Raw genomic sequence first — 18,258 nt, 5'->3', positions numbered from 1 at the left:
TCATGATCACGGTTTTTTCTATAGACATTTTTTATAGCAATTTTTGATTACGGTTCTATAGTCATTTTGATTGTAATTTTATCAGAAAGGTATAAATTCTATAGGCATTTCATCTTATTTCACCTTTTTTGCAATTTCTTTGTAAATTTGTCGTAACTAGTCATTGACAAAAATAGTAATTTCTATAGTATCTTTTGTATTTCTTTAGTAATTACATTTATTTTTATAGTAACTTCTGTAGTAATTTTGTTTTTACTTTTTTTCATTATTATGATTACTTAATTTTTGGAGTACATCATTTTTCACAGTATAATCATTTTTTTTTATTCTTGTCACTCCGTCTTTTCCCTCTGTTCACTCCTCTTAGAAAAACATTTTTGCAGACAAAACTGAAGACTTTTATAAAAAATAAAAATGGTAGTACAGAGTACAGCCAGCAGGGCGGCGCAGGTGTCCAGGCTGTGGTACTGGAACCAGTTCAGATGGTGCGACTGCACCCTAAGGTGCCGTGCGCCTCCGTGACGCATCACAAACTCGATCCAAAAGACGGCGGTGTCCAGCGGTGCCACTGGCTGGTCGCGCTGCAGAGCCGACAGACGCTGTATGCTGGACTTGTAGCTGGGAAGACAACAGAAATACTGTGAAAAATTACAATAAAAAGCTACTATAGAATAAAAAAATACTTTTGGAATTACCATAGAAATAAACAAAATCACAAAAACATTATAGAAATAACTTACAATAAAAAAAAACATAAAAAATAACTAGAAATAACTGCAATCATAAAAATTACATAAAAATAGAGAAGAAATTACTGTAATCATTTAAAAATTACAATACAATAAAACATTACTATGAAAATGACTGTAGAAATTAGTATCAAAGAATCATAATAATGAAAAAGTTACAAACAAAATGACTACAGAAGTTACTATAAAAATAAATGTAATAATTTAAATAATATAAAAAATACTATAGAAATGACAAAAAATCAATCAGTCATTGGAAAAACGTAAGATTAAATCATGAGATGACTATAGAAATGATATGACATTCTGATAAAATTACAGTCAAAATTACTATAACCAATAGAATACCATAGATTACATTTTTAATTTGATTTCATTTGATTTAATCTTTTTGTAGAGGACATTTTTAATTTCATTTTAATTAATTTTATTTAATTTCATAATTTTCCCATTTCCTGACATTTTTCTGACATCACTGCCCATTGTGACATCATCAACCCTCCTACTACTTACGACAGGTCGCCGATGACAGTTTTGATGGCCTCCTCTAGGTCCTCAGACGTCATACTACTGAAGTCCAATGAGACAGCGGCGCCTCGGCTCACCATACGCAGGATGTTGCCTGGTTGGTCGGCGGAAAGCGGGATTCCGACCAATGGGACGCCGTGGTAGATGGCCTCATAAAGGCCATTGGCGCCACCGTGCGTGATGAAGGCTTTGGTCTTCGGATGGCCTGAGGAAGAGGAAAAAAATGACACAAGGAGGTGGCTTTTATTGTGAAAGGGAGTGAAAATCATAGAGGCGTCTAGTAGATTTTATTGTGAAAAGGAAGAAAGGGTTTGCATGGGGACAAAAGGTTTTTAAAGTGAAAAAATGATAAAGCGTTGAGGCTTTTATTGTCAAAGGGAGTGCAAATCATGGCGGTGTTTGGTGGCTTTTATTGTGAAAAGGAGGAAAAGTACAGAGGGAGTTTGGTGGCTGTTATTGTGAAAGGAAGGAACATGTATTTTTTTATGTACTTTTTTAGTTTCAAAAGTTTACTCTCCCTCAAAATAAAAGCACAAAATTAGCTCCATACAGAACTGGAAAGAGTAATATTTGTATACATTAGATATATAAAAAACTATGTTAATGTGTCAAAACGTCAGAAATTTTACAAAAAATAGTCAATTTAAAATCATAAATTTTTACCCAGCAAGTCGTTTTGCGGGATCCAATGATAGATCTTTGTGTTTGGCGCCAAAGTGGCGGGCTTTTCTCCCTTGTACCTCCATATCACCTAGGAAAAAAATTTACAAAAATTATTTTAAAAAGTTTTTAAAAAGTTGTAGAATACAGAAAATTATAATAAACATAATTGGAATAAATATAATCAAAAGTATCAAAACTGTATTTTCTGTTTCAAAATAAAGATTGAAAATGAGCACATCTGGATTTTAAGCGCGTTAATATATTTTTCCAATTTTTCGTCAGTCATCAGTATTATGGTTTATCGTCTTAATCGCAATAAATATGTAATATTGCATTATTGTGACAGAATTTGTGGAAAAAATAGGGAATCTTATTTAGAAAATTATAATTATACGTAGTATTAAGATAAATCCTAAATTATAATAAAAAAAATCATCATCCATCTTGCAAAATTTTCATGCCGGAAACTTGTTTTTCCCGATTTGTCCATTAGCACCTGAATGCAATATAATTTAAAAATTTTCCCGCCATTTTAGAGAACGTCATTACATCAAAACTCAGAAACTCGGGTAACAAAATCATTTCCAGACATCATTGTTCACCTTGCGAAATTGTCAGAAACTAATTTTTCCCGCTATCTAATAACACTTAAATGCAACATAAATTCTAATATAATTCTTGTAAAAAATGTTTTTATTGCAGCTTAACTAGGAAATCCAAGTAGCAAAAACCATCATCACTCAACTTGCAAAATTTCCACATCGGAAACTCATTTTTCCGATGTCTGATAACACTTAAATGCAGCAAAAAAGTTTTTTATTGCATCTTAGCTAGGAAATGCAGGAAGAAAAAAAATCATCCAAGTTGCAAAATTTCCATGCCAGAAACTCATTGTTCCCAATTTGTCCACCAGGACCTCAATGCAGCAAAATTCAAAATTTTCCCACCATTTTAAGAAGGTTCTAATTGTGTCAAAACTTGGAAACTCAAGTCCGACTTGCGAAATTTCCACGCTGGAAATTAATTTTTCCAAAGTATTTCAACACTTGAACACAACATGAATTCAAATTTATATTGCAAGAAGGAAACCCAAGTTTAAAAAAACATTTGTGAAATTTCCATGTTGGAATCAAATTTTTCCAAATATAATTCTTATAAAAAAAGAAATTATTATTTTTAGAAGGTTCTAATTGTGTCAAAACTCAGAAACTCAGGTGACAAATTTTCCCCTACATCATCGTCCAACTTGCGAAATTTTTATGCTAGAAACGTAATTTTTCCAAACTTTGTTTAAAATTCATCATCATCAATTTAAAAATCATCATCTGACTTAGGACAAATTGTTTATCCCCAATTTTTCCATGATTTTTTCTCTTTTGATTCTTCCAATTTTTCCCCCATTTTCCCCTGAACTTTGGACGGAAAAGTATGGAGGTAGTTTGGTGGCTTTTATTGTGAAAGGGAGGAAAAGTGTGGAGAATTTAGCGGCTTTTATTGTTGTAAGGAGAATAAAATCATCCAACTTGCAAAAAGTTGGGTTATTTTCCCTGATTTTTTGCCGATTTTCGGGGTATTTTGGGTGGAAAATGCTGGGGAAATGGTGGAAAAATGTGAAAACGTCTGGGAGAATTTGGGGAAGAATCCGCTTCCTGAACGCAGCAGAGAAAGGCGGAGCTTTGGACCTTCTGTGGAAGACGTGCGAGGCCGGCGGCGATGACATCAGCCCGCTCCTTCGTCAGGTTCGTCACCATGGAGCCCAGCGAGAAAACTACCAGGCCGTCGTCGCCCGAACTCTGAGCGAACTCCTCCATTTCCTGAAAGAAGCATTGTTATTGTCATCATCATTATTATTATCGTCAGAGCCCAGGGAAAAAAGTTTGTTAGGTGGTTTTTATTGTGAAAACAAGGAGAAAATATGGAGGTTTGGTGGCTTTTATTCTGAAATTATCATCATCATTATTTTCATCGTTTGTTTCATCGTTATTATCATCATCATTAGAGAAACTCAGAGAAACTTATTGAGAAGGTAAGGAAAAATTATGGAATTTAGTGGCTTTTGTGAAAAAAATGAGAAAGTATGGATGTTGGTGGCTTTTACTGTGAAAGAGAGGAAACTGTATGGAGGGAGATGCTTTAATTGTGAAAGAAAGGAAAAAATCATCATCATCATCATCACAAATGGAGATCAGCAAAACAAAAATATTAGTTGGCTTTGGATGGTGGCTTTTATTATGAAAGGAAAGGAAGACTGCTGGTGGAATTTGGTGGCTTTTATTGTGAAAAGTGAGGGAAAGTATGGAAGTAGTTTGGTGGATTTTATGGTAAAAAAGCTGCATAGCACTGCTTATGGTGTTTCAGAACCTGATAACTGCTGTCTCCGTACTCCCTCTTCTAACAGTGTAGTCAAGGCTATATAACCTGTGTTGCTCACTCGACTTTAATGTAGCCTACATTAAAACTTTTAAATAAACATTGGTTTTAAAATATATTCTTCATTAACAGCTATGGCTTAATCTAAAGCTACAGGGAACCAACTCCCCAACAGCTGGAGCCTGCGGTGCTGGTTGGAGTTGAACAGAAGAGGAAGTACGGAGCTGGGTTTCGGAGCTGGACCCAGTTTGAAGTGTTTCAATACACATGTATACTATACTATGTATATACATGAGTCTGCAGACACACAAACAGTGTTTTGAAAGTTTGAAAGTCAGTTTATACGAGACCTTCTTCAAATAGCACCATTTTATTTTACAAGATAGGTTTGACCACTGATTCAAATATTTTTCAATTACCAGTGAAATTTCCAATCTGGATTTTTTGGCCATATAAATTTGGAAAATTTTCACTTACATTCTTGAAGAGTTTAATTTGTAGATGGAGAACAAGGCCTTCTAACCCATTGTGTATCACATGGGCCTGTTTTGCTGTATTGTTTTCAAATATTAATAATGTCAACAAAACTGTTATAGACATAAAATACAGCAAATGCAATTAAAAACACGCACTTGCCTGCCAAATCAATGTGTCAACAGCTGTCAGTCAATTAAAGAGGGAGCCATTCCAACAGGTAAAGCTATAGATAGCTCAACCAAGGTAAATAGTTTCCTTTTTCAACTAAGCATTTACTGTTTGTTGCTGGTCTGTGTGCCTAGTGGCCAATCATTAGTTTTTTAACAGTTGAATGAAAGTTGTACAGCTTTTCTGTTGTCTTTCAGAGTATCACCAATGGACATTGCAGCTCTGACACTCATTTGTCTTCTTTTAAGAGTACGCTTTTGGCATTTTTGCCTTTATTGGACAGATCAAAGTAGAGAAAGACAGGAAAGACTGAGGACATGCAACAAAGGTACTGGACCAGATTCAAACCCGGATCATCGCATTTACACGGCACACTTTAGACCACTGAGCCACCAGGACACGCCTCATCCGTCTTCTTTGTCTGTGTGAACTGGAAAATGGAAGATCTCAGGTGGGCGGAGCTAGCTTGAGGTGTGTTTGTTTTTCTGTCACTGTTCTGTTCTCTGCTTCCTGCTGTGCTGCTAGAGGCAGTTTACCCACAGCTAACGCTGGACTGGACAAACATGTTGCAATGGTACAGTATGTTGCTGGAGACCGTTTTATTACATTTTGTATGTGACTAGTATCTAAGATAGCCACCTTAGTTTGCTAGTTAGCTATATATGTATCTAGCTAAGCTTGTGTACTGTTGTTGATATCTTAAAACAGTTCTCTATTTAACCTTAGCTTGTTATCACATTGCTGCTTTGCTAATAGCTAAATAGTACCAAATGTAGCCTCTGCTGAATCTGTGCAGTAACCTACTACAGACAGTGGCTACTGACACTAACCACTGTCTGTAACCTACTACAGACAGTGATAAAGATAAACCCCCAAAGAGACACGTTATGTTTTAACTTAGAGCGTCCATGGTCACAACGGAGCCATCCTGACAAGCAGGACCTCTGGCCTAGTAAGTTATAGCACAAGGGTTGATTTTCTACCACACACTACCATCAATATCCATTTCTATTCAGAACATTAAGTTACACACTACATCTAAACCCTACCAAGTCACACACTATGAAAGTTACATCCTACACTCGCCAAAGCAGAGAGCAGATACCGACCGACTCAGCAGTCTGCATATCCACATTGTATCTGCTTAGGCAAAGCTAAGTCTGACCGGCTCTGCCGGCTCGTCCGGCGGCTTCTTAATGAATGCCGGGGCCGCTCAGCTGTCCGGTCGCCCTCAATGTTTATCTAAAGCTGCATCCCACTGTGCTCAGAACTCGGAGAAAAACGACTTCCGACACGGAAGAGTGCAAAGGAACGGTCGTTCAAGTCGGAGTTCCCGGTCGGAAAGTCGGACAAAATTCTTTCCGCCCCGAGTTCTCCGACATAAACACAGCTGACGTCACGGCATCAATCTGTACTTAATAAAACTTGATTTTACTTGATATGTAGTTTTTGTGTTATGAAAATGTGTTGTAACAACTTTGTAGTTTCCATTTGTAACGTAATTCGGTGACTTGTGCTTCGTTAGTAGATAGAAGTCTTTGCTGTATGAACTCGCCTGCTAACGTAACGAGCTGTCAGATAGCTGCCGTTAACGTTAACGTTAACGGGTAAAGGCTGTTGCGTCCGTGTTTTCCAGAGAAGACGCACTGGAACGCATTTATATTTAGTTCCAACTCTGAACTACCGACCTCCAACTTCCAGTGGAACGCACCATGAGTCGCACGATTAATCAGAGGCCACATTTGGGCTTTAGGTATGGTTGCTGCTTAATCTGCAAACAAATTCTAGCACAAGGCTACCTCAATATTTCTACTAGACACTTAGGCGGGCTCTAAGTCATATTACCAAACAAGTGTGCAAACAAATTCTGACTCACTAATGTTCACTCATGCTACCAAGCTAATGCTAACAAGCTAATGCTAACACAAGGCTAACCCAAACATGCTACCAAGCCAATGCTAAACATGATTTTTATGGAATTTAAAAAAAAATTGAATTTTCATTTTTGGGGTGAAATATCACTTCAAAACTTGCCTCTGGCAGCTGATTGGCCGGTTTGCAGTGCAAACCACCTACAAATTTAAAGTTGGGCAGGAATGGCCGCGGATAGTCCAAGTCCCAGAAAGTTCGGATCAGCCAGATGTCGGCTTTCCCGATGATCTCGCAGAGGGAGGTGGGACTTCCTGTGTGGACAGGAAGTGAAGGCGTTAGTAGGGTACCTTTATTTTGACAGTTCAAAAAAGGTTTGAAGAGAGGACCAAACATTTTTTATACTTTAAAAATGACTTTTAAAATGACTTTTTTCATTTTCAAAACTTAATTTCACTTTCAAAACATTTTTCACTTTCAAAACATTAAATTTCACTTTCAAAAACCTTTTAATTATTTTTTTTTCACTTTAACACTGACTTATTCCATTGTCAAACCTGTCTGTTTCACTTTGAACATGACAAAACGATTTTGTCATGTTCTAAAATATTGTTTTCGCTTTCAAACCTGCTGTTTTCACTATTACAACATTCTTTTTCACTTTCAAAATGTATTTGTTTCACTTTCAAAACTTTTTTTAACTTTAAAAATGACTTGACAGGTCGTCGCAAAGCATCATGGGTCGAACCCAGTGACGTTTTGCTGTTGTTTTTTTACTCAATTCTGACTTTTTTGCACACTATTCTGACATTTTTCTTTAGTTTTGGTCGTCTTTTGTTACTCTTCTGACATTTTTCTATCTTTCCTTGTCATTTTTTGCTCTATTCTGTCATTTTTTTGGCACGTTTATCTTTTATTCTTTTGTTTTTGTAGTTATTTTCTCTGACTATACATTTTATTTGTAAGCGCTTTACATAGTACTCAAAGACACTTTACAACAGCTAGAGGAAAATAAAAGAAATATATAAAATCAAACAAAAAACTGATACAAAAGTGATGATAATAAATGAAGATGATAAAATAATGACAAGAGTGTGCATTTCAGTTCTGGAGAGGCAGTGGGAGTCAGATATTGTAGGCCTTTTTGAAAAGGTGGGTTTTGAGTTTATTTTTGAATGAAGGGAGTGAGTCCGAGTTTCTGGTGTGGAGGGAGGGAGTTCCAGAGGGTCGGGGCAGCGATGGCAAATGTTCTGTCCCCCAAGGGGCGGCGCTCGGTCCTGGTGATGGGGGTGATGGAGGATACTTTCAATTATATATTTTTTACTTTCAAATTTGTTTTTTCCTTTTTTCGTCTCACCTTTGATCTCGCTGTAGTATGGATCCAGCGTCAGCCTCCACAATACCTCCGTCACCGCCGAGAACAGAACGTAGGTCACCATGTTGACCAGCCGCTCTGTGAACGTCATGTGGTCGCTGTAAGACAGCGGCGGCGCCGGGACGAACGACGCCGGTGCTGGTGCGTGGCCGCAGTGCCGCTCTACCACCGCGCCAAGGGAAAACCGCAGCGAAATGACCAGCGGCAGGCCCAGCAGGTCGGCCAGCAGGTCGGTGCAAAGCATCATGGGGTCGCTGAGGACGGCATCGAAGCCGGCAGCCCTCAGCGACGCCATCAGCGTGGCGTTTCGCAGAATGGCATTGTACTGCATCAGCTGCAGCCCCATTGCTCGGTCCATAAAGTCGCGCATTTTCAGGTAGTTCTGGAGCAGCGAGGCGTTCTGCGATTCAAACAAGGTGTAGTGGATGAAATCCTCACTGAAGCCCTGCATCTCGGCTCGGGTGAACGGCACCTGGGAGAAGGAAAAATGCGTTCAAAACACATTTAAGAGCTGTTCCAAATTCAGTTTAAATGGATTCAAAACTCAAGTGATTTAAAAGCCATTCAAAAGTGATTCAAAACTCACTCAAAACCAAACTCACTCAAAATTGATTCTAAATTAATTTAAAAGTGATTAAGATAAGATTGCACTTTATTGATCCCCTAGGGGAAATTCAGGATTCAAAACTCACTCAAAACCAAACTGTCAAAAGCGATTCAAAACTCATTAAAAACGGATTCAAACTCACTTGAACATGATTCAAAACTCACTCAAAACAAACTCACTCAATAGCGATTCAAAATTCAAACTAGATTCAAAGGCCAGTCAATAGTAATTCACAACTCACTCAAAACTGATTAAAAATGCTCTCAAAAGCCATTCAAAATTCACAAAAAAGAGATTCAAAACTCTCTCAAAAGCAATTCAAAACTCACTTTAAACAGATTCAAAAGCCACTCAACATCCACTCAAAACCCATTACATTCAGAATCCATTTGAAACCTTAAAATACCCATTGAAAACATACACAAACTCATTCAAAACCCACTCAAAACACATATAAAACACATGCAAAAAATTCAAAACGCATTGAAAATCCATTCAAAACACATTCTATTCTGAACCCACTCAAAACCAATTCAAAACACATTCATACATTAAATTTGATAACCGCTCAAAACCATTTGAAAACACGTGCAAAAAAAAAAGAAAAGTAAATTGAATCATCATTTTTGGAAAGTCTGGTACACGGTTGCAGAAGATTTTTTCTGTCCAATGACTTTGCTTTTTCCATGGATTTGTTAAGAAGATGTGGTTTGCATCCCCTTTCTATAAACCTTGATCGCATCTCTCCTGCTTTTGTTTGGAAGTCCTCTTCCTCAAGATTTTAGTGATCTTGAGATCTAGAAAATTTATGGTAGTTTGAAGTTTTCTTTTATTGAATTAACATATTCATGGAACTGTAGAAGTTCCTGCTCAGTTGAATAAAAAAAAAGTATAATATCGTCAATATATATTTTATCGAAGAATGGATTCTTAGGGTTTAGCATGAATTCCTCGTCCAACACTGTCCTTTGAAAACCAATTGAAAATCCATGCAAAACCCATTCAAAAACACATCTAAAACTCATTAAATTCAGAACCCACTCAAAACCAATTGAAAAACACATTCAAAACATTCCAAACCCATTCAAAACACTTGCATAACATTAAATTGAACAACCACTAAAACTTATTCAAAACGCATGCAAAAGAAATTACAATCCATTGAAAATCAATGGAAAATCCATGCAAAACCCATTACCAACCCATTAAATTCTGAATCCACTGAAAACCAATTCAGAACATTCAAAACCCACTCAAAATCATCATATAAATCATTTAAAACCAGTAGCGGACCGTGCATTTGAGACCTAGGCCTTCAATGGGTTCCCCAAAAAATCCTAATCCCACACAAACCACTATCACCGCACCAGACTATTACGCACGGAGAAACAATGTTACCACTGACATATTACTTGTGCAACATCAAACACACACACACACACACACAGTCATTCTCTCTCTCTCCAACCGGGCCACTGGAACACTAAGTAAGACTGAAGCAAAATTCCAAAAACAATCTACGGGAAAAAGGACAATGACGCACTAGTACACATGATTTTAGTATAATTATTCTATCAAAGAAATCTGTTCCAAATGACACACCGACCATCACTAAATCATTTTATTTCACCTTGAAACTGAAACACCATAATGAAGCACGAGTAGCAAAAGCAATCAATGAATGAATAAGTGGTAGCCTACTCATCCACACATTACGCACAATCCTCTCGCAAAGAAAACTGTTCCAAATGGTGCACAAGAAAACGCGCATACAGTAGTACACAACCAGCCGGGCCGCTGGGTCTTAACTTAACACCTGAGCTAATCATGGGCGTAAATTCACAAGAAGCATAAAATGAACTCACCAGTGCTGTTCTACTTGAAGATGAAATCCATTCTCCTTTCTTTTTGGAGAAAGCGGTCAATTACGCGGTCATAAAGTTCGTTCTTGGCTTTCATGTCCAATAACAGTTCCTTTTCAATGGCAATGGTAGCCAGTGCTGAGAGTCGACCCTGTCCTGTTGTATTCCTTGAATACGTCTTTATACGTTTAAGCGCTGAGAAGGTCCTCTCAACAGACGCAGTTGACATTGGAATTGTTACAGCCAAACAGGTGAGTGCGTAAAGTTCACACAGGCTGTCGCTGAGGTCTTTTTGCTGAAGGAAAGACAGGAGGTCAACGGGGCTTTTCCCTTGGAAGCCGGGCATGGCATACACAACAGTGAGCTCGGTTCTCAGTAAGTCGAACAGGGTTCCGTGGCTCTGCGTAAGGCTCTGGAAGGCCTCATTTGGGAATGTTTGGAAACGCTGTGCGTCAAGGAGAGAAAGGAATGCAAGTTTCTCATGGTCTTTAAATCTGTTCCTTGTCTGGCTGAGAATTCTGTCCAAAATGTCACTGTGTAATTGTTGGTATTTTGCCTGAATGTCCTCTTGGGCATGAGCTCTCCTTGTGCTTGGCGCACCTGTTTTACGCACAGTGGACTCATAGATGTCACCAAATTGCTGTCTTTCCCTCTCAACGGCCTGACAAAACTCATTGATTCTGTCTAAGCAGAATTGGATATCCAGGGCTTTGTTCTGAAGCAGTCCAAAGAGAACATCTGAGTGGTCAAAAATCCCGTGGAAAGTGGAGAGCAAGAAGTTGAATTCGAAGTTTTCCAGATGTGTAATGTATCCATCGGCGCTGTTTACAGTATCGCTGTCATATTCGCCATGATGCTCTACTATGTGTTCAAACACCTCCTTTAGGGCATCTCTCTTCTCAGACACGGTGCCAACCAGTCGCGAAGTGTAGAGCCACCTTGTTGGTGCCACGCGAGGTAGCCGTCTTTGACAAATCTCGTCAAGCACTTGGGAGCGCTTAGGTGACCGGGAGAAAAATGCAGAAAGACCGTTGAGAGTAGAGAAGAATATTTTGCACTCTCTGAACTTGGACATTCCTTGCGTGAGAACCAGATTTAATGTATGTGCATAACAGTGGATGAATAAGGCCAAAGGAGCTCTCTCTTTCACTTTGGCTTGCACACCATTTAAACTTGAGGCCATAACAGCGGCACCGTCATAACACTGGGCCACAACCTTGTCTAAGCACTCATACTCCTCCAGGAATCCAACAATCAAAGCTGCAATATCATCTGCCCGTTTCCCGGCGGTGACATCATCAAACCTGACGAACCTCTCCTTTACACCATGGTCATGTCACATAACGGAGCACAAGAGACAGCTGGACCGCATTGCTGGCATCGGTGGTCTCATCCACCATAACTCCTACAAACTTTGCTTTCTTGATCTCCCGTTTTATCTCCTCTCCCATCACATCAGCTATGGCAGTGATAAGATCGTTTTGTATTTTTCCTGATGTGCCAGTGAATACTTTATTGGTGGAGAGGTGATAATGTAGATCCTTGTCATATTCAGCTAAAAAGGAGAGCAGCTCCACATAGTTGCCACGATTAGCAGATTCCTTTCCCTCATCATGACCCCTAAAAGGGAGCTCCTGTTTCCCCAAGAACATCACACAGTTGATCAGCTTTTTCAGTATTTCCCGATTTTTCTTTACCCTTTCGTTGTGCATTTCAGTTTCCCTCCTTCTCTGTTCATCCAACTGCAAGTCAACCCTTGTGTCCCCAAACGTTTTCAGCATGACAGTTGCTTGGAGGTGTCCTGCCGTGCTCTGATGTCGAGTTGCTGCCTTGCTCAGGCAGCTCAAATTGCCAAATCCAACGTGGTTCCACACACCATACAGGTCGGCTGAAAACAGAAGACAATCCCAGCAAAACAATTTGTTCTTCTGCATTGAGCCAGTTAGCCACGGGTAACGCTGGAAGTTGGCCGACTGGAATCGGCTCAAAAAGCCTTTCCCTTGCTGGGTAAGCGCTGGTAAATCCGGTGTAGGCCGACTGTTCTGGACGATAGCAAGCTTGTCTTGAAACGATCTCCTTGAAAATGGTTTTGCCATTAAATCGGCTACCAAATCCACTCCTCCTCCTCCCTCTGCCATGATTTTTAACACAAAGTAAGCTACTCCAACAAATCGCCAGCTAACGTTAACTAACACTCCTCCAAGCTAACTACGCTGACTGACGTTTTATATTCCAGAGTTCCCGCCGAAGAACCTACGTCACCCAGGGCCTGCATGCAGGCCTGGCTCCCGCCCAAATCAACACACATCAAATTTTGATTGGATAAAAAAAATGACAATCCAAAATACCCCCACACCCCCTTCACACCAAGTTCTATGAACGGATGGATTCAATAGAAATTCTGCAGGCGTTGAGGGAGGAGAACAGATTTCAGTTTCACCTAGAGACACACCAGGAAAAAAATCTGATTGGCTAAAAAACAGACAATTGCAGAGTCACCGGACTGCTATAGTAAGTTTACATTATGATTTATGAACGATGTAAATAATCTTAGAATTTTTATTTTATAATTTTACATTACTTGAACACGTTTTTCCCTTTTCTCTGAACACTATTAGGCCAGCAGTGAAGGCCTTGCAGGCCTTGACAGCACGCCACTGTTTAAAACACATTCATAACACATTATGTTCAAAACTCATTCAAAACACAAACAATTCTACAATTCTTCTTTTTTTTGAGGATCAGCCACAAGTGATGAGCTGCATTCCCTTCTCTGTCTACTGATATACAAACAATTCTACACCCATTGAAAATCCATTGAGACTCCATTCAAACCCATTAAATTCAGGACCTATTCAATTCCAAACCCCCTCAAAACCAATTTAAAACACAAGCAAAACGCCCTCAAAACCCATTCAAAACATTACACACCCATTCAAAACACTTTCATAACACACAATCACTCAAGAGCCATTCAAAACACATGCAAAAAAAGATTCAAAATCCATTTTTTAATCTCTTAAGGCAGCAGCTTGGTGCACTTGTATTTACAGTCTATGCACATTTCCAGTTCTTCTATACTTTTGTTGCTTGTTCATAATTGTTTTCTCTTATTGTTCCACTGGCTATTGGTGTTGTGTTTTTGCATTATGTTGTTTTAATGTTTTCTAACTTCATTCTATCTGTATTTCATTTTATTTTACTTGTACAAGCACCTTGTAACCTTGTTAAGAAAGGTGCTATATAAATAAAGATTATTATTATCATTATTATTGAAAATCCATTGAAAATACATCCAAAGCCACTCAGAAACCACTCAAAACCAATTTAAAATACACACAAAATGAAATCCAAAGCATTCAAAATTCATTCAAAACCCATTTAAAACCGATTTAAAACCCATTAAATTAAGTACCCACTTAAAACCTTCCAATACCCTTTCAAAACTTTAGAGTAGAATGAGTGAGATTCCCCCTCACCCTGAACAGGGTGGGGGGGAATCAAGGCCAATGGGGGAAACCCATACAGCAGAACGTGCGACCGGGCGTGCGCTAACGCGTCTGACACATGTTGCTCTCCAGGTCGAGACCTTTCCAACGATGGATTTGGTTTAGCTCTACGACAAAGTTTTTATTTTCTCATTTCAGGGACACAAGCCATCCCAGGCCTTGTTTCAGAGAACACTTTCAAGGCCCAATATATAAAATGAAGCTTTTTGTTTGTTTGTCGTAAAGTTAAACCAAATCCATGGTTGGAAAGGTCTCGACCTGGAGAGCAACATGTGTCAGTATGAAGATTCTACATGGCTCCTGCTTTGAAATACTGACCTTTGAACCTTGACCTCGGTGCATGTTTGAAGGCTTATAATTCAGCAACAAAAGGGGTTACAGACATGGGACCAACTGTTATAGAGAGCTCTGGACCTCAGCTATCATGTGAGTATACTCAACAACTGGGGGCGCTGTCAAATATGGGTAAAATATGTTAAAATTAATTTTCACCCATTTAACAATTTGATATTTAAAATCTGATTACACAAATATGTTTACCATCCCGTTAAAGTCCTCAGTGTACTCTCAATTCAGTATTTACAACTTCCAATTCTAGGAAAAGCACAAATATTTTTTTAAAACTACAATTCCCTAGAGCCGCGCCATGCAGCTTGATACAAATCAGCCCACAGTTGTAGTTCTTCCGGTTTGCAAAGTAGGGTTGTAAAAAGATATATACTGAATATATCAAATATCTAGTACAGCCAAACTAGTAATTACACTGCATCTAGATGATCTATGTTAAGAAAAAGTAAAGATGTTGGTTTATTTCAGATATTTTAGACAAAACAGGAGTCCACACACATGTTGGATGACGTGGCATTGCGGGCGGACTCGGCGCGTTCGACTCCTGTTTTGGCTAAAATATCTGAAATAAACCAACACCTTTACTTTTTTGCTATTTTGATATTTTTGGTATTTTGAACCCTGGGCCCAAATAACATGTTTTCTGTCATGATCCCTATTAGTAGAAACCAGAACTTCTCTAGCTGCCTGCTCCGCCCGTCCGGTAACACCGGTCCCCCCCTCCCACTCTACTGCAGTAGAAACCTAGGGGCATACGCAACAGTCTTTGAAAACTATGATAAACGTTTTGCAAAACAGGATGCTCACAGTTATAATCATACTGGTGTCAGTATGTTATCTTGAAAATTTTTTACAAAACCGAGCTTTCTGACAGCAGTTATTTTTGGATTCTTCTGGCTCACATGGAGCTTACACCTGCTTGGAAGGCGTCTGTGAGAAAAAATAGTTCCTATCCAAACACAATTATTGACAGAAAGCTCGGTTTTCAAAAAGGTTTCAAAGGGTTCAAAATACCAAACTATCCTTTTAATGTAGTTGTATGAGGCCTGGATTCTGCATGTGTTCAATAAAAGCTGGAATATACAAAGTTTGATTGTATTTAAATTATTCCATAAGGTCGAAGTAGGACCTCTACAACATTCAGATAACGTAGCTTGCACGTATTAATAGAATGTGTAGCCTTAAAGTAGTGTCAAAGTACGGGAGGCATACAGGCAACGTTATACGGCTGACGTGATGTAGCTGCAACGTGCAAGTGGGAGATGACGTTAAAAAGTAGTGGTAACATGTGGGATACTTTCAGGCAACGTTGCGCCGTGACGTCCTGCCGACATAACCAGAAACTTCACTTTTACATTTTTACCTCTGGGAATACGTAACTGCAACGTTAAAAGTCGCAGCGGTTACGTTCCTGGGACACGTCAGCAACGGATCTTTGTTTGTAGGGCTGACGCAGACGTCACGACTGCCCAGCCAATCAGGGCCGGTGTAGTGGAATAAATGCTTCTGAAGATACGCGAGGGAGCGTTTCCCATAGTGAGACATCGAAACGAATGCTATGAAAGAGAAACCACTCAAAAACGATGCAACAATCCATTCACAACCCATTCTATTCTGAACCCACCCAAAACCCATTCAAAACATTCAAAACCCATTCAAAATGCATTTCATAACACGTTAAATTCAACAACCACTCAAAACCAATTCAAAACACATGCAAACAAAATAATAATCCTTTGAAAATCCATGCAAAACCCATTCAAAAACACTTCCAAAACCCATTAAATTCTGAACCCACTCAAAACCAATTGAAAACCCATTCAAAACACACTCAAAACCCATTCAAAATATTCCAAACCCATTCCAAACACATGCGAAACCCTTTCCAAACCCCCCATTCCAAACCTGGAAAACGCGGAAGCGGAACTTCCCGGCGTAGCGGGGGTTGTTGTAGTCGACGGTCGGTGAGGCGTTGCCGACCAAAACGGTGACAGAGTGGTTCCTCGCCGCCAGCGCCTCCATGATGCTCCGCATGTTCAACCAATGGCTGTACTCGCCGGGGAAGACCAGAACATGGCCGGCGTCCACGCCGCCGCCGCTACCAGAAAGGAGACAGACAAAGAAGAAGACGGAGAGGAAGTGGAGACGAAGCGGGAAAAACGCCATGTCGCTCGTTTCTTCTGACTTTCCTCGCTGTTTTCCCGCCTTCTCTCGATGAGCTTTTCCTCTTTTCTTCTGTTCTGTTATCTTTTCTTTTTTCCCTCTCGTTTCTCTTCTTTTCGTGCCGTTCCAGAGGGAGAAAACACACCAGGAAGTAAACTCAGGAATCTGTCCGGAGAAAGCAAAGAGGACTTTGTCTCTCCCAAGGGTACAAAGATCAGAGTTTAAGGGAAATAAAGCCTCAGTCCATGAGCTCATTGGACACTGAGAGTGTAGCCCCGCCCACCGACAAACACCCGTAAAATATAAGGGTTTAAATATTTTGTATTTGTAGGCTGAAGTTCAAGACACGGACAGAGAATTCCACAATCAATTGTAGTTCTGATTAGGGGAAACAGAGGCAGGAGTGAGAGGTCTTTCAGTGTTTTTTCCTATCTCTGGTGACCTGTGGTAACACGCAATGGAGGGTTTGTTTTTACTGGGGGGAACCAGAGCCTTATAGAGAGAGAGTTGCGTCAACGGAAGTCCAAAATGCTTGATCGTCACGTGATTCACGGGGTAGCTTCAGATAGTTCCAGGAAGTACTTGGCGGGCAATTTGAAAACGTAAATACAGAGAGACAGAACTGCGATTTTTGGTAATTAGTAGTCAATAACTGCATTGATTTACAATATTTATATACAATATTTATATAGCACACCGACATGTGTATGTAGTTTAAAAAAAATAAAAACTTGTATGATAGTCAAGAGCAATCGCATCCTAATGTTTATTGATATATTTAAAGGGAGGGGAAGGGTAGGAATGTTTCAAAATTCAGATTAGATTAATTTTCTACCATTTCTTTAATTCATGGTTTCAGTAATCCCATGGTAACTGAGGGCCTAAGTAATCTTAATGACTTAAGCAGAAATCTGCTTATTAAAAAGGGTACATTAAAACACATCCCATCCAGACAGGACAGGACACATTAAAACACATATATATTTATACACATATAAATATATATATTTTATATATCTTTTGTCTTTTTACTATGCATTTATTTACCGCAATGAATTCATTAAATAAATCTCTAATAAACTCAGAAACATGAATAGCATGTCAAGCAGGTTGGTTATTTGAAACACACCTTGTTGTGTTTTCAGTCTCACCGCGGTCCACTCAGCACTCATCACTGCTGCTCCACCCAGTGCTCCTACAGCGGGGTACTGATATACACCAACAAGATAAGATTACTTATATAATACAGTAATAGAATACATGTTTAGTATGATTACTTATATAATACTGTAGTATAATACTTTTAGTATTTAGTATGATTCCCCATTTAGCCTAGTATGATTCATTTTTCAAATTGCTGGCCTATTTTAAACTTACCTTGTGTTTTCAATCTCACTCAGGTCCTCCAACTTCCCTCTCCCTTTGCCATCGATCCAAAATCAGCTGAGCTGCAACATGATACAGACAGGTAATAGATAATATAGACAGGTAATAGATAATATAGACAGGTAATAGATAATATAGACAGGTAACAGATAATATAGACAGGTAATAGATAATATAGACAGGT

General features: G+C 39.1%; 1 protein-coding gene across 1 annotated transcript; it reads right to left on the bottom strand.

Moving 5' to 3' along the window:
- Positions 1-42: 42 nt before the first annotated feature.
- Positions 43-16,772, bottom strand: LOC139920915 (UDP-glucuronosyltransferase 2A3-like). The gene is made up of 7 exons (XM_071911020.2): positions 16,431-16,772; positions 8,182-8,671; positions 6,990-7,138; positions 3,623-3,754; positions 1,941-2,028; positions 1,263-1,482; positions 43-618 (listed from the first exon to the last, which is right to left on the bottom strand). Exons 1-7 carry the CDS (start codon positions 16,689-16,691, stop codon positions 333-335), a joined length of 1,626 nt encoding a protein of 541 aa, XP_071767121.2. The 5' UTR covers positions 16,692-16,772; the 3' UTR covers positions 43-332.
- Positions 16,773-18,258: the final 1,486 nt, after the last annotated feature.

This window comes from Centroberyx gerrardi, chromosome 2 (assembly GCF_048128805.1).
Source record: "Centroberyx gerrardi isolate f3 chromosome 2, fCenGer3.hap1.cur.20231027, whole genome shotgun sequence".
NCBI classification, from domain to species: Eukaryota; Metazoa; Chordata; class Actinopteri; order Beryciformes; family Berycidae; genus Centroberyx; species Centroberyx gerrardi.
This window is presented reverse-complemented; position numbering and strand designations above follow the sequence as displayed.

Coding starts and splice junctions, on each gene's coding strand:
- LOC139920915 (XM_071911020.2), bottom strand. CDS start 16,691: ATGGCGTTTTTCCCGCTTCGTCTCCACTTCCTCTCCGTCTTCTTCTTT. Junction 2,029..3,622: donor TCGCACGTCTTCCACAGAAG/GTCCAAAGCTCC, acceptor TTTTTTTCCTAG/GTGATATGGAGGTACAAGGG. Junction 1,483..1,940: donor CCCGCAAAACGACTTGCTGG/GTAAAAATTTAT, acceptor CCTCTTCCTCAG/GCCATCCGAAGACCAAAGCC.